This window comes from Rhincodon typus, chromosome 31 (assembly GCF_021869965.1).
Source record: "Rhincodon typus isolate 14 chromosome 31, sRhiTyp1.1, whole genome shotgun sequence".
Classification (NCBI taxonomy): domain Eukaryota; kingdom Metazoa; phylum Chordata; class Chondrichthyes; order Orectolobiformes; family Rhincodontidae; genus Rhincodon; species Rhincodon typus.
Window position 1 is genome coordinate 9,290,660 of NC_063362.1, and position 14,737 is coordinate 9,305,396.

At 40.1% G+C, this 14,737-nt stretch overlaps 1 protein-coding gene across 1 annotated transcript in view; it reads left to right on the plus strand.

Annotated features, from left to right (window-relative positions):
* Positions 1 to 4,414: 4,414 nt before the first annotated feature.
* ptpn11b (protein tyrosine phosphatase non-receptor type 11b) overlaps positions 4,415 to 14,737 on the plus strand; it is a 57,712-nt gene continuing 47,389 nt past the window's right edge. Inside the window, exon 1 of the mRNA XM_048614869.1 lies at positions 4,415 to 4,425. Within this exon, the coding sequence (XP_048470826.1) occupies positions 4,415 to 4,425 (11 nt within the window). The remainder of the gene's footprint in view (positions 4,426 to 14,737) is intronic.

A 14,737-nucleotide genomic window follows, 5' to 3' on the forward strand; every position in this document is an offset into this window, starting at 1 on the left:
AACGAGGTTAACAGTGATGTAAATCCACAAGCACTTTCATTTTGATTCATTAAAACAAATCGAAACTTTAGTACTATCCAGCTAAAAGTATTAATTAAGTAAAAGAATTAATGGAAATTTGGGTGCAGTTTGAGAGGTAGATGCATCTTTCATAAATATTAAACTTCAGTCTCATTTCTGAGCATGTCGACGTTGGGACAAGAGATTTAAATGATACATACTTAATGACTCAGTATGTTGAGTCCCCAGTTCATTTTGCAGTTTGACGACAAAATGAAGTTCAGCGTTCAACACCATGGAAACTTGAATTGTGTAGCTTTGAAAGCGCCTTCGATGGCGGACAAATAAATACCGTTCTCTGGCGTGGGATAGAAAAGTAGTGAGGTTTATTAAGATTGTCAGAAACATTAATTTGAAAATGACTCGGTTACGTATTTAGAGTTTTCTGTTCCCATATTTGTTGACAAGTGTCCACGGGAAACATTTTTAAAAAATGCTAATTAAGAATTAGAACATTCAACCCTGTAATGGAACAAATTATTTTGAATGCTGACTGAATACGTATTCAACCCAACACAGTACAGTGCTACTTTTCATCTTCTCTGAATAAGAACATTTTTAGGAATGGAAATATTTTGTGGTGACTAAAGTTTTACCGATTAGAATTCAGCTGCGTCTTTTCCGATTAAAAGGAGAAACTGATAAAGTAACGACTGTGTGCAGTATGAAATTGTCATTGTTTTGGAACAAAGACACCGTTCTGGTGGGACTGCATGTTAAAATGATGATGATATGATTTTGGAATGTGTACCAGGCTGCAATTAACTCTTTCGATCAAAGGCTGAGACCAGATGAAATTTAGCATGCTTTGTATTGATAGCGTAGCTACTTTATTTCTTTGCAGATACAGAAATTTGAATCATTGCAAAACTGTCTTAAGTAATGTTTGATTTGTCTGTTTGGGTGGTGGAGGTAATGAAGCAAGTGGCAGCTGCCCTTCAGGAGGAACCGCTCTTCATTTAAACTTTTCTCAGTAGGGAAGTAGAACGAATGTGTTCTCAGCCTCTACAGTCTAGTTTCAGCCTAGTATTAGCTATATAGTTAAGGATGTGTGATTAGTTTTCAACAGGTACTACTCATAGCTCTGTATAGGACAAATGATGTAACTCTCAAATATACAGAAAAGTACATAATCTGAAGTTATTCATGAATGAAGTGAAACATTAATTTGAAACTAAAATGACCTCTTTTTTATTAGCTTGACAAATCTGGAACTAAATCTACTGATGACCATGAAATCATTGTCAATTGTCAGAAAAAAACCCATCTGGCTCACTAATATCTTGTAGGGAAGGAAATCTGCCATCCTAACCTGGTCTAGCTTACAGGTGACTCCAGACCCACCGCAATGTGACTGACTCAACTGTCCTGTGAAATGGCCTGGCAAGCCGCTCAGGTTGTATCAATCACTACAAAGTCTCAAAGAAAAGAAACCAGATGGACCACCTAGCATCGATCGAGGCATCAGAAAAGACACTGACAGAAACAGCCCTGTCTACCCTGCAAAGTATTCCAACTAATATCTGGGGGCTAGCGCCAAAATTGGGAGAACTGTCTCTCGGACTAGTCAAGCAACAGTCTGCCATTTGCTTGTGACGTACACTGTCCCAGACACCACAATCACCATCCCTGGATATGTCCTGTCCCAACGGAAGGACAGATGTGGCGGCGCAGTGGTAAACAGTTGTGAGGGAGTTGCCCTGGGAGTCCTCAACATGTCTTCGGACAATAAAGACCTGAGGCTTCCTTGCCCACGTTTTAACCTGAAATCTCCTGCTGATTATCACGTATAGTCCTTCCTCGGGGGATTTCAATGTCTACTACTAAGAGTGGCTTGGCAGCAGCACTACTGATCAAGTTGTTCAGGTTCTAAAGCACGTAGCTGCTAGACTGGCTCAGCAGCAGGTGGTGAGGGAACCAACAAAAGGGGAAAAACGTACTTCACCACATTCTCGCCAATCTGCCAGTTGCAGATGCATCTGTTAATGTTCGTATCAATTGGAGTGAGCACTGCACAGATCTTGTGGAGACGAAGCCTGTTTTAACATTGAGAATACCCTCCATGTTGTATGGTACTATCCCCACGCTAAATGGGACTGACTTTGAACAAATCTACCAACTCAAGCCTGGCATCCATTAAACACTGTGGGTTACCAACAGCTGCAGAATTGTACTCCAGCACAACCTGCAAACGCATAGCCTCTTATCTTCCAATCAGCCATTACCATCAAGTCAAGTGATCAACCCTGGTTCAATGCAGAGTGCAGAATGCCATGCCAACAGTAGCACCAGGTATACCTAAAAATAAGATATCAACTTGGTGAAGCTACCAAACAGGACTATCTGTATGCCAAATAGCATAAGCAGCAAGTGATAGAGATAAGTGATCCCACAACAAAACAATCAGATCTAAGCACTACAGTCCTGCCACATCCAGTCATGAACGGTGGTGGACAATTCAATAACTTACTGGTAGAGGAGGTTCCACAAATATATCCCCATCCTCCAAACAGCCCAACACATCATGGCACAACATAAATCTAAAGCATTCACAGCAATCTTCAGCTACAAGTCTGAGTGGATGATCCAACTTGGCCTCCTGCATTGATCCCCAGAATCTCTCATACCAGCCTTCAGCCAATTTTGATTCAGTCCATGATATCCAGAAACGATTGGTGGCTCTGGTTACTGCAAAGGCTATGGGGCCTGATAACATAGTCCTGAAGACTTAGTCCTATGCTCCAGAACTTGACACTTCTCTCGCCAAACTCTTCCAATGCAGTTACAATGTCCACCCAACAATGCAGAAAATTGCCTGGTTATGTCCTGTACTCACAAGCAGGACAGATCCAACCATGCCAATTTTATTGCCCCATCAGTCTACTCTCGATCATCAGTAAAGTGAAGGAAGGTGTCACCAACAGTGCTATGAAGCAGTACCTGCTGAGTGACTATTAGTTTGGGTTCCGTTAGGGCCACTCAGTTCCTGACCTCATTACAGCCTTGGTTCATACATAGACAAAAGAGCTTAATTCCAAAGGTGAGGTGAGATTGACAGCCCTTGACATCAAGACTGCATTTGACTGAGTGTGGCATCAAGAAGCTCTAGCAAATGGAATCCACAGGTTTATGGGGCAAATGCTCTGCTGTTTGGAGACCTATCTGGCACGTAGGAAGATGGTTGTAATTGTTGGAAGTCAGTCATCTTGGCTTCAGGACATCGCTGCAGGAGTTCCACAGGATAACGTCCTAGACCCAACCATAGCCAGCTGCTTCATCAATGACCTTTGTTCCATCCTATGGTCAGAAGTCGTATAGATAGTTGAAATTTCCCAAACTAGGTAAAAGACAAGACTAGGTGCCAAACTTTTAAGGTGAGAGGAGAGAGATTTTAAAAAAGACAAGGGCAAATATTTTTAACACAGCGGGTGATTCACATGTGAAATGAATTTCCTGAGGAAATGGTGGATGTGAGTGCGATTGTAATGTTTAAAAGACATTTGGATAAGTACATGAATACGAAAGGTTTGGAAGGGTATGGGCCAGGAGCAGGCAGGTGGAACTAGTTTAGTTGGGGATCATGTTTGGCACAGACTGATTGAACTGAAGGGTCTGTTTCAGTGCTGTATGACTCTGATCGTTACACCATTTATGACTCCAAGTACTGAAGCAGACCATGTTTAAATGCAACATGATCCGGCCACTCGTCGGCCCAAGCCTGAATATTGTCAAGTAACATTTGTGCTGCACAAATGCCAGGCAATGACCATCTCCAATAAAAGACAATCTAACTACTGCCCCTTGACATTCAATGGTGTTACCATCTGAATTCCCCCATTATCAACATCTTGGGGGTTATCATTGACCTGAAACTCAATTGGATTCACCACATGCATGGTGACTACAAGAGCAGGTCAGAGGCTAGGAATACTGTGGTGAGAAACTCCCCTCCTGACTCCCCAAAGCTTGTCCACCATTTACAAGGCACAAGTCAGAAGTGTGATGGAATTCACCCCAGTTGCCTGGATGGGTGCAGCTCCAACAAAAGTCAGGAAACTTGACACCATCCAGGACACAGCCTGCTTGATTGGCATCATGTCCACAAGCATCCACTCCCTCCACCATTGTTGCAATGTGTGCTGTCTACATGACATTTCCATCTAGAAGGACCAGGGAAGTAGCTCCATGGGAACATCAACTGCAAGTTCCTCTCCAAGAGAAATATAAAGGTATCGGAAGTGGGAGTGTAGGGTCTGCTGAAATTTAGGATTAATGCTAGAAATGGAGTGGGTCGCAAAGTCTGCATGCATTGTTGTGAAATTAGTTGTGTTGGCAAGCCTAGTATCTAGGATAAATGCCGAACAGGTAAGGAATTCCTGGTCTTGCAATGCTATGTAAGAATTTCAAGGAACTGGGATCTGCGAGAGGAACCTTGCCAGCATGCAGCAATACCTGGACAACTTTCAAGCTTGGGAAGGTAAGTGGCAAATAACTGGACCAACTATAAAAACAGCGTGGCTGACGAGCTAGTTAGAGGCTGGGAATTGATTCTTTTGAGTCCCCAAAGCCTGTCTACCATCTACAAGGAATTGTGATAGAATACTCCTCACTTGCTGGGATGTTTGGCGCTCCAACTATACTTGAGACACTTGACACCATCTAGGACAAAGGCGCATTGTGACAAAGTGGCGACCATCTACCAAATGTGCTGCAGGAACTTGGCACGGCTCATTTGATAGAGGTTGCAAGTTTTAAAGGTCTATCACCTATGTGGATAAAGTCAGCAGACGCATTTGGAACTGTATCACCATTTCTCCAGTCATAAGACAAATCTTGGAATACCCCACTGGATTTACCTGCAACACCTGAACTTTAGTGGCTCAAAGAAGGCAGCTTCCCACTATCTGAAGGGAAAATAGGGAATGGGCAACAAAGCTGGCCTTGCCAATATATCACACATTCAATGAATTTCTAAAGCAAACAGTATAGGAGAGTCAAAAGATCTAGAGAAAGATCTGCAAACAATAGGGAAGACCTTAGACCTGAGTTCAGTAAGGAATTAGTACTGTGCTGTAAGTTCTGCCTGGCCATTGGTGCCCAGATTCCCCTGAATATTTTTTTAAAAACAGGTCCAGGGACTGGGAGTACTCAAAGGGAGATCTTGGTATCTAGGAATAAAGACTGTGTTGCCTAACTCTTGCTGCTATTTCACACTTCCAACATATCTGATTTGAAAGCTGCATTTATACAGCTTTTGCATTTCTAACTATGAAAGTTTGCTGGGCCTCCATTCTGATGTAGGATCATCATTGTTACAGGTGGAAGATCTACTGACCTCCATTCTAGTTGCGGGGGATGGTGCTTTTAGAATTGATATATATTCTAGCCTCATTTTAAACATTCTTTGTAATTTCTTCCAATGTAGTTTGCTAGTATTTGATATTACTGATGTAAGCCTGTCATTGTGCAATTAAGCCCCTCTTAACCTGGGTTGTTTTGGGAGTGTTAGGAGGAAAGAGTAATTGCAGCAATGTGAGCTTAAATAGGCAGTTGCCATTAGAAGTGTGAACATAATAAATAAAGTTAACAAGAAATGTGTGAAGACATTAAGATCCTTGTAAATGGATATGAGTGTGAAGCAGAACAATGTTTGATTTCATACAATAAAATAGGTTTTGTTTTGCATACAGTTTCATGATGCCCAGTTTGCTATATTCTGAAAATTTAACTTTTTACCCTGTATGTGGAAAGCCAAAAAGAAAATGTCTAAATATAGCTATTAACATCTCAAGCTAGAATTTGCCATGAAAAATGAGTGTACTTGGAAGTTGGACTGTTTGCTAGCACCTCCAAATTGTTATTTAGTATTAATGTAGCAAACTAGTCATTGTACAGAACATGAAGGGATATCGTGCTGCCTATAAATTCCACCACATCAAATCAATTCCTACGCATCCTTCCCAGTAAGAACAAAGTGAGATGCTTTTAAAACAGAGAAACTTGACTTACCACCTCATTTGTGCAGTAATTGCTCTTGCTACCATTTTAATTGTTCATTGTATTTTAGTGCAAAGAACCTGCCAGAATCAAATGGTCCCTCCTCGCAAGCAGATCTGGTTCCTATGATGTAATTAAAACTCCAAATTGCTTTTAACTAGTTAGTCAGAGGATTCATTTCAGTATTTAATACCAATCCTTAATTACCTTTGAAAGTGGTCATTAGCTACCCTTTTTGAAATGCTGTATTCCATGTTTATAGGCATACTATAGTGCTATTAGGAAGTGTGATCTAAGACTTTTGACTCTCTCTGACAGTGAAGAAACAGCGATGTAGTTCCATGTCAGGATGGTGTGTGACTTGAAGGGGCATTTGCAAATGGTAGCGTTTCCCATACAGCAGCTGTTTTTACCTTCTAAATGGTAGAGGTCATGGGATTTGGGAGGTAATACCAAAGGAGTTGTGATTTTGTAAATGGTAATATTGCTGCCATTGTGAGTAGGTGGTGAAAGGAGTACATTTTGAAGGTAGTGGATGGGATCTAATCAAGTGTGCTGCTTTGATTTGGATTGTGTCAAACTTCTTCAGTGTTGCTGGAGCTGCATTCATCAAGGCAAACTGAGTATTTGATCAAGCTCCTGAATTGTGCCATGCAGATGGTGGACAGACTTTGGGGAAGTTAGGAAAATTTCTGGCCTCTGATATGCTCTGCCCTGAATCTCTCGAGTGTTATAGGGCTGAAGGTGGCCATTGGCCCATCATGTCTGCTTCAGCTTGCCAAATAAGCAGTATGATTTTGTGCCTTTTCCTCAATACCTTGCATATCGTTTCTATTCAAATAATCATCTAGTGGTCTCTTGAATGCCTCAAGTGAACCTGCCTCCTCCGTACTTCCAGGCTTCAGTTTCTGGTCCATGGTATCCATCTGGTGTTAATAGGAGGTTCAGCGATGGTTTACTGTTAAATGTCCAGTGGAAATGATTAGATTATCCTCTTCTTTGGAGATTTGAACAATTCTTAGCTGTACGTGGGTATTAAGATTTGAGGATCTATGTTTAGCAGTCTTCTTTACCACTATCACTCCTATTGAAAACCCTTTCACAAAACATGGGAATGTAGGAACCGGTGTAGGCTATTCACCCTCTCAAGCTTCCTGTTTCATTCTAGACTATGGCTAATCATTCATCTCTCTGCCATTTTCCTGCACTGTCCCAATATCCCTTGATTTAATTTGTTGATAGATTTCTTTAAATCTCTATCTTAACAGAGCTTCCAAAAACTACAGTGGTGGACAATTCCAAAGAATCATTTCCCTCTGAGTGAAGAAATTCCTTTTAATCTTTGTCCTCCACTGGCTTATATCTTATTCTAAGACTGTTTTCCCCATCCAGCCAAGGGAAACTTCCTTTCTGTATCTACACTATTTATTTTTGCTCTTTTTAAAATCAAGAGAATACAGGCCCAGCCTCCTCTATCTCTCTGGCATAGGTCAATTCCGCCACTGCAGTGTCATAGAGTCATAGAATTGTAGAGCACGGAAACAGACCCTTCGGTCCAATGCAGTCCATGCTGACCAGATATCCGAAATTAATCCAGTCCCATTTGCTAGCATTTGGCCCATATCCCTTTAAACACTTAATTCCTATTCATATACCCATCTAGATGTCTTTTAAATGTTGAAATTTATTTGTAACGAAGTCAGTAGAATGTGTTCCCTGATTGGACCACGTTAACAGCCACAATCGGGAAGCCCTGGCTGACAGATCAAACAGGAGCGTCAAATCTTTGCTTGCTCTGAGGAAGCTGGACTAGTGTCAAGTACTATGCACGTGTAAATAAACATGACTTGGTGACGGGATCCCGGCCTCTGTAGAATTATTACAGCCACTCCAGGAATTAGTCTGATCCTACGCTGCATTTCTTCAATAGAAAGTATATCCTCCTTTTTGAGTAAGAAGACCAAAACAGCGCACAATTCCCCATTTGCAATTTCACTCAGCTTTTATAGAATTTAAGCAAACCTTACTCACGTACATGAATCCTATTGCAATAAAGGCCAGCATAACATTTGCATTCCTACTTGTTTCCTGCACCTGCTTAAAAAGGACCATAAGAACGAAAGTGCCAAATGTAATAAAGGCAATTTGTGTAATGATGAACATAACAAACGTATATTGAATTTAGCTCTTAGAGAAATGTCAAATAATACTGCAACAAGGAAGCTCAATGAGGTACTTTTCTATAGACTTTACTAAAGTTATGGAAGGCAGTTGTTACTTGGGTTGAGACCCGATAGATGTTGTGCCTGGTGAAATTCTGGTGGTGAGTTTAACCTGAGGATCGCCACGTCACAGGACAGGGGTGAGATTGAGAAGATGAGACTTTCGTGGTAACTCAGCCAGCGCAGGAATTGAACCTGTGCCATTAGTGTCACACTGTTCACTAACCAGCCATCCAGCTAACTGAGCTAACTGACTCTGACAGGTGCTGGTACCTGTGACAGACTGGCTGGAGATTACTTCACGTAAGCTGCTATTTTTTAAAAATTTACTTCATGCGATATGGGTGTCACCAGCCAGGTCAGCACTTATTAGCCATCCCTAACTGCTGAGAGGGCAATTAAGTGTCAACCACATTGCTGTGGATCTGGAGTCACGTGTTGAGCAAACCAGGTAAGGTTGGCAGTTTCCTTCCCTAAAGGGCATGAGTGAACCAGATGGAGCAATCCAGCTGAGCTGACTTTCTGGCAACATAGAGTCATAGAGATGTACAGCATGGAAACAAACCCTTTGGTCCAACTTGTCATGCTGACTAGATATCCTAATTTAATCTAGTTCCATTTGGCCCATATCCCTCTAAATTCTTCCTATTCGTGAACCGATCCAGATGGCCTTTAAATATTGTGATTGTGATTGTACCAGCCTCCACTGCCTCCTCTGGCTGCTCATTCCATACATGCACCACCTTCTGTGTGGAAAAAGTTGCTCTTTAGGTCCCTTTTAAATCTTTCCCCTCTCTCCTTAAACCTATGCCCTCTAGTTTTGGACACCCCTTCCTTGGGGGAAAAAGAATCTTGTCTATTCACCCTATTCCTGCCCCTCCTGATTTTATAAACCCTCTGTAAGGTCAGCCCTCCGCCTCCAGCACTCCAGGGAAAATATAGCCCCAGCCTATTCAGCCTCTCCCTATAGTTCAAACCCTCAATCGCATGTGGTATTCCAAAAGTGGCCTAACCAATATCCTGTACAGTCACAATATGACCTCCTGACACCTATACTCTATGCACTGAGCAACAAAGGCATGCAGACCAAACACCCCCGCCTTCACTATCCTGACTACCTGTGACTCCATTTCCAAGGAACTATGAGCCTGCACTCCAAGGTCTCTTTGTTTGGCAACACTCCCCAGGACCTTGCCAATAAGTGTACAAGTCCTGCCCTGATTTGCCTTTCCAAAATGCAGCACCAATTTAGAATTTAATCTAAATTAACTTCCATCTGCCACTCCTTGGCCCATTGGCCCATCTGATTTAAGGCCTCGTGGTACTCTGAGGTAACCTTCTTCCCTGTCCACTGCACCTCCAATTTTGGTGTCTTCTGCAAACATACTAACAATAACTCCTATATTCGCCTCCAAATCATTTATATAAATGACGAAAAGCCGTGGACCCAGCAACAATCCTTGTGGCACACTCCTGGTCACAGGCCTCCAGTCTGAAAATCTAAGTGGCTAGTTTTCCCTGTATTCCATTTGATCTAACCTTGCTAATCATTCTATCATGTGTACTATTGTGGAATGCCTTGCTGAAGTCTATATAGACAGTGTCTACAGCTCTGCCTTCATCAATTGTCTTTGTCATGTCTTCAAAAATCTCAAACAAGTTATTGAGACGTAACTTCTTCCCATGCACAAAGCCATGTTGACTACCCCTAATCAGTCCTTGCCTTTCCAAATAGATGAAAATCCTATTCCTCCGAATCTCCTCCAACAACTTATCCGCCGCTGATGACAGGCTCACCAGTCTGTAGTTCCCTGGATTTTCCTTACCACTTTTTTTTCTTTAAATAATGGCACCATATTAGCCACCCTCCATTCCTCTGACACCTCACCCTTGGCTATCAATGATACAAATATCTCGGCAAGGGGGCCTGCAATCACTTCCCTAGTTTTCCACAAACATCTAGGATACATCTGATCAAGTCCCGGGGATTTATCCACCTTTTAATGAGTTTTAAGGCGTCCAGCGCAACTTCCTCTCTAATATAGACACTTTTCAAGATATCAGTATTTCTCCAAGTTCTCTAGCTTCCATTCCCTTCTCCACGGTAAATACTGATGCAAAATACTCATTTGGTATCTCAACATGGATACTGGTTGAGGTTGCAAACTAGTAAACATGCTTACATTCTGAGGTGATAACTTGTGCTGCTCCTGCTCCTGCTCCTGTTCTGTCACTCCACAGGGCTGAAGATAATCATTTTTGCTGGTCAGCTTTACCAAGAAGTGTGCACAAAGTTCTGTCAAGTGACTTGCATAAATGGGTCATCTACATGGTCTAATGATTGTTGGTGACTTTGCTATGGCATTTGAAGGTTTGGCATTTTCTGCATGTATTTCTATGTCCTGTGATTCCTGCACAACTTGTTAGCTTCAGCTGTTACCTACTGCAAGGAAAGTTTCAACTTTTTTATTAAGCAAAATTCCCTATGCTATTATATATAGGGATTCCATTTACTACTTTCACTACTTTTGTGCTTTGGTTTCCTCTCTTCCTTGCCACTTCTTTGTCATCCTGAATATTTCCTGCCACCCATTTCCCTAAGTTGCCAACGAAATGTTTAACATTCTCCATACTCTACCAATTAAACTAGCAATTTAAAGTCCAACCTGCACCAAAGATGTGTCATCACATGTCTGAACAGTTGGAATAAAAATATCCACTGGAGAGAGCCCTTAATGTTTGAACTGTCTAAAATTAACATAAGTCAGTTGGTCTGTTGAATGTTCTTGTAAAAACATCAAGCCAATAATATAAAAATCTAGAAATAAAGGTTACATCCTGCAGCTTCAAGAACCCTGTTTGTTTTAGGTAAGCCACATTGTATTGTTTCTCTCCTCTGTCAGCATTTCCTACCTTTCTGTATCACACATAACATTGAATGGATTTTCTTGGGCATATGTTAAACAAACTGCTTTACTTTTAAGTAGTTAGATTTATGTAGACCTCTTTTATGTTCCTTTGTTCCTTTGTTAGGCAAGCGTTATGCAAATACACTCCAGCAGGAAAATCTCCTATAGTTACAGTGCAGTACCAAGCAAATAGCTGTCCTTTTAACCCAGCAGGAGCAGGTTCTTTATTTATCAGTGTCATTTCAACACCAACCATTCCTACAAACATCAGGATGGAATGAAGTATATGCTATTACAATTCTGTGCATTAAACTATACTCAATTGTTCTAAAGGTGTGTGAACATGATGATAAATCTACAATTTGATTATGACACAAGAGTATTTTTGTCATGTACAACAGGAACTTTGAATTTTTGAAAGTAGTTTAAGTTGAATGTAACTATGGCTTGTGAAAGGAAAATCTCTACAATTTTCAGTAAAATTGAAACTGTCTGTCTTTGAAAACCTGAGAAAATGATTTAGATTTTCCACCAGCGCTTACATTCAAGTAGTGTGAAATTTAGTATAGAATATTAGTATGTTCATATATAGTGCCTTAATTTAGATTTAATAAGTAACTTAATGAATTTGTTCCAGCATTATTACTAAAGATGGTAGTTGCTTAAAATGACCACCAAATACAGACAAAAAAATTGGCTCAAGCAGTTATGTACTAACAGTAAATGAGTATCATCACTTTTATTTTACCATGTCATCATATCAAGTTCACTATTAGTAACAACAGATAATGTTTGTCACAAAGTATAGTAATATAATAGAATATGCATTAAAAGCACATGTCAAATTAAATATAATCATACACACTTTGACGACTTGATGCAAGGTACAGGCACAAAATGGTTCAAAATAATATTGTTTTGAATGATCATTTGTATTCAAAATGGAAATTAAGTTCTTATCATAGCTATTTGGGAAGTCAACAGACTAGAACTGCAAATGTTGATCTTGAATGTTTCAATATTTCATTCACTGGTTGTTGTAACTTTTCTCTAGAGACTGGTTGGTGATGGTGCTTTTGTAGTAAAGATCTTATCTAGGCTTGAAAAACTGCAGGATGTGGGAGTTTAAGCAGTACTGTGGAGAGAAGGTTACCAATTCTAATTTTAAAGATAATGCAACCACAAAGTTGTGATTAAAAAAGAACTAGATCGTAAATTGTAACTTACTTATATTTAAAAATAATGTGCATTTTTTCTGTTACTTAATGCAATTGCGGTGTTTTCTTAGGAATGTCACAAATATTAAACATACTACAGTTACTTGTAAACTAAGTTGTTTCCATTCTCATTTTCTGAATTGATAAATGCCAACTGGAAAATCAACAAAAGTGAACTCCCTCAGCAGCACAGCTTAAGAGAAAGATTGTTGACATGTCAGTCTAGGATTCCCACCTATCTTCTGCTGAGGTTACACTGGCCATGTGGGAAAACCTGTGAGGAAAGTTAATAACGTATACAATGAGTTCTTGACTGTAGCACATGTAGATCTTTGTAATTTAGGTTTTTCTGCCAAAATTGTCTTAAAATTTATGAAGTTTTACATTTATATGACAGTTCAGAGTTGCCTTTATATAAAATGGAAACAAGGTAGGCTTCTTTCAGTACTGTATGTGACACAATTAAGGTGCCTCATGGTAACTTGCACTTTTTTATAACTTTTAAACACAATACTCCTCCCATGTCAAACATGTAGCCCAAGGGGTTTTGCATAGTTTCCAACAATTCATCTATGTTTCCCTTTGTTCCAGCCTAACAGCACCATGGGTATTCCTACAACACAGCAGTTCAGGGAGGTGGCTTACCACAACCTTCTCAAGAGCAATATTGAAAGATGGTTTTTTAAAAAATGGCCTACCTGGCAATGTCCATATCTTTTGAAAGAATATATTAAGAGAAACCCTCTGTGTTACCACAGCAAAAGAGCCATCGAAAGTGGATTTTCTCTATTGTGGCATTAAGAAAATGCTATATTTTTGCTTCACTTGCTTTAGGGAAAAGATTGACTTTCTCACATTGAATGCTTCTCCTCACCCTGCACAATAAATTCTACTCTCTCACTGACTGATGTGAGGTTGTGTTAGAACCATGACTTTTTAATTCTGTGTTGTTAAATACTGTGGACAACAAGAAGAAAAATGTTTATTTTAGAAAAATGAAGGACTTACCAGGATGGCTGCATAATTTCATGGCAAGGAATTTGAAATCTGTTGTGAACTCCCTGTTTGTATCTATGGATTCCTACAAAGTACAGATGATCAGGGGTTGAGCAGAAATTTGCCAGTGAAGCTGATCTGCATTTTCAGCTAACTGAGCAGTTTGGAATTGGAAGCAAGTTAGACATGCAAAGAGAAAAGGTACAAGAGCCTGTGCTCCTGTTCTCTTGTGGTATAAAACAAAATTAGTTTAAACTTCAACAAAATTAGTTACTTTGCCTGTAACTGTTCTTGTGAATTGATAAATCCAGTTATTTTCCAAGTGCGTCAGTCTCTCTGTATTTCTTACAATCTAATGCAAGCTTCCAGAGAACTGATCAGCAAGGGCCTGGCTAGCCTGGCTCAACTCAACATTGGAAGCAAAGACCTCTGAACTGATTTTTTTTTTTCTGCCTGTGCCAATAATCTTTTTCCCTGTTTGTTGGTGTGTGTGAATTTAATAAAAGGATTAGTTTTTTTAGTTAATGGTGATGGGTGCCAGTAGTTTGTGTTCACTTGTAACTATAGTCTATTTATTTATAACAAGTAATAATTTATATTTAGTTCAGAAACCTGGTCCATGCTTCTATCAACCTTTGGCTGAAAGCCAATTAAATTGGAATACTGTGCATACTTTTTGTTTTAAATTTCACATTTAGTATGACTCTAGGAATAGCAGGGCTCGATTTATACCATGTCACTGCAGAGGATCCTGGACCCGTCACCTTCTGCCAGAATTTAGCTGGGTTTGTTACTTCTTAGCCAAGGGCTCACTCCACTTTAAGATGGTATTGCCGGAAGTTATCAGCTTGGTGTAAAAGTTTTGGAGTAGCTTTGGAAATTTCACTGAAGGCAAGTTTGGAAAACAACTTTGTGCCATTTCATATTAAAATGTGTTAATTTGTTGCAGGCATGATTTTTGCCATTATTCCATTGCCTGGTTCATGAAACCTTTTTTTACAAAGAAGGTAAGGTCATTTGCAAAACACTTCCTGGGCAACTGAATCTTTAATTAGGTAGAATATATTTGAGGTTGCTTTTTTCGAAAGGTGTTAATTCTATTCTTTCTTTTCAACAGCGAGAACCTAGTTTTATGCTGGAATTTCTTAGTAATCCAGAAAAGAACCTAACAGTTGGATCTAATCGAAGCCAATTCTGGAGCGCAGCTGCTGAACTGAGATGCTGGCTGGTTAGATCTCTGGCATCAGGTTGCAGTGTAGTGGAAAAGAGAGAAATTTTGTGGGGGTATTAAGAGGGCTGGGGACAGTGATAGGTATCTGGAGACCAAAGAAGATTA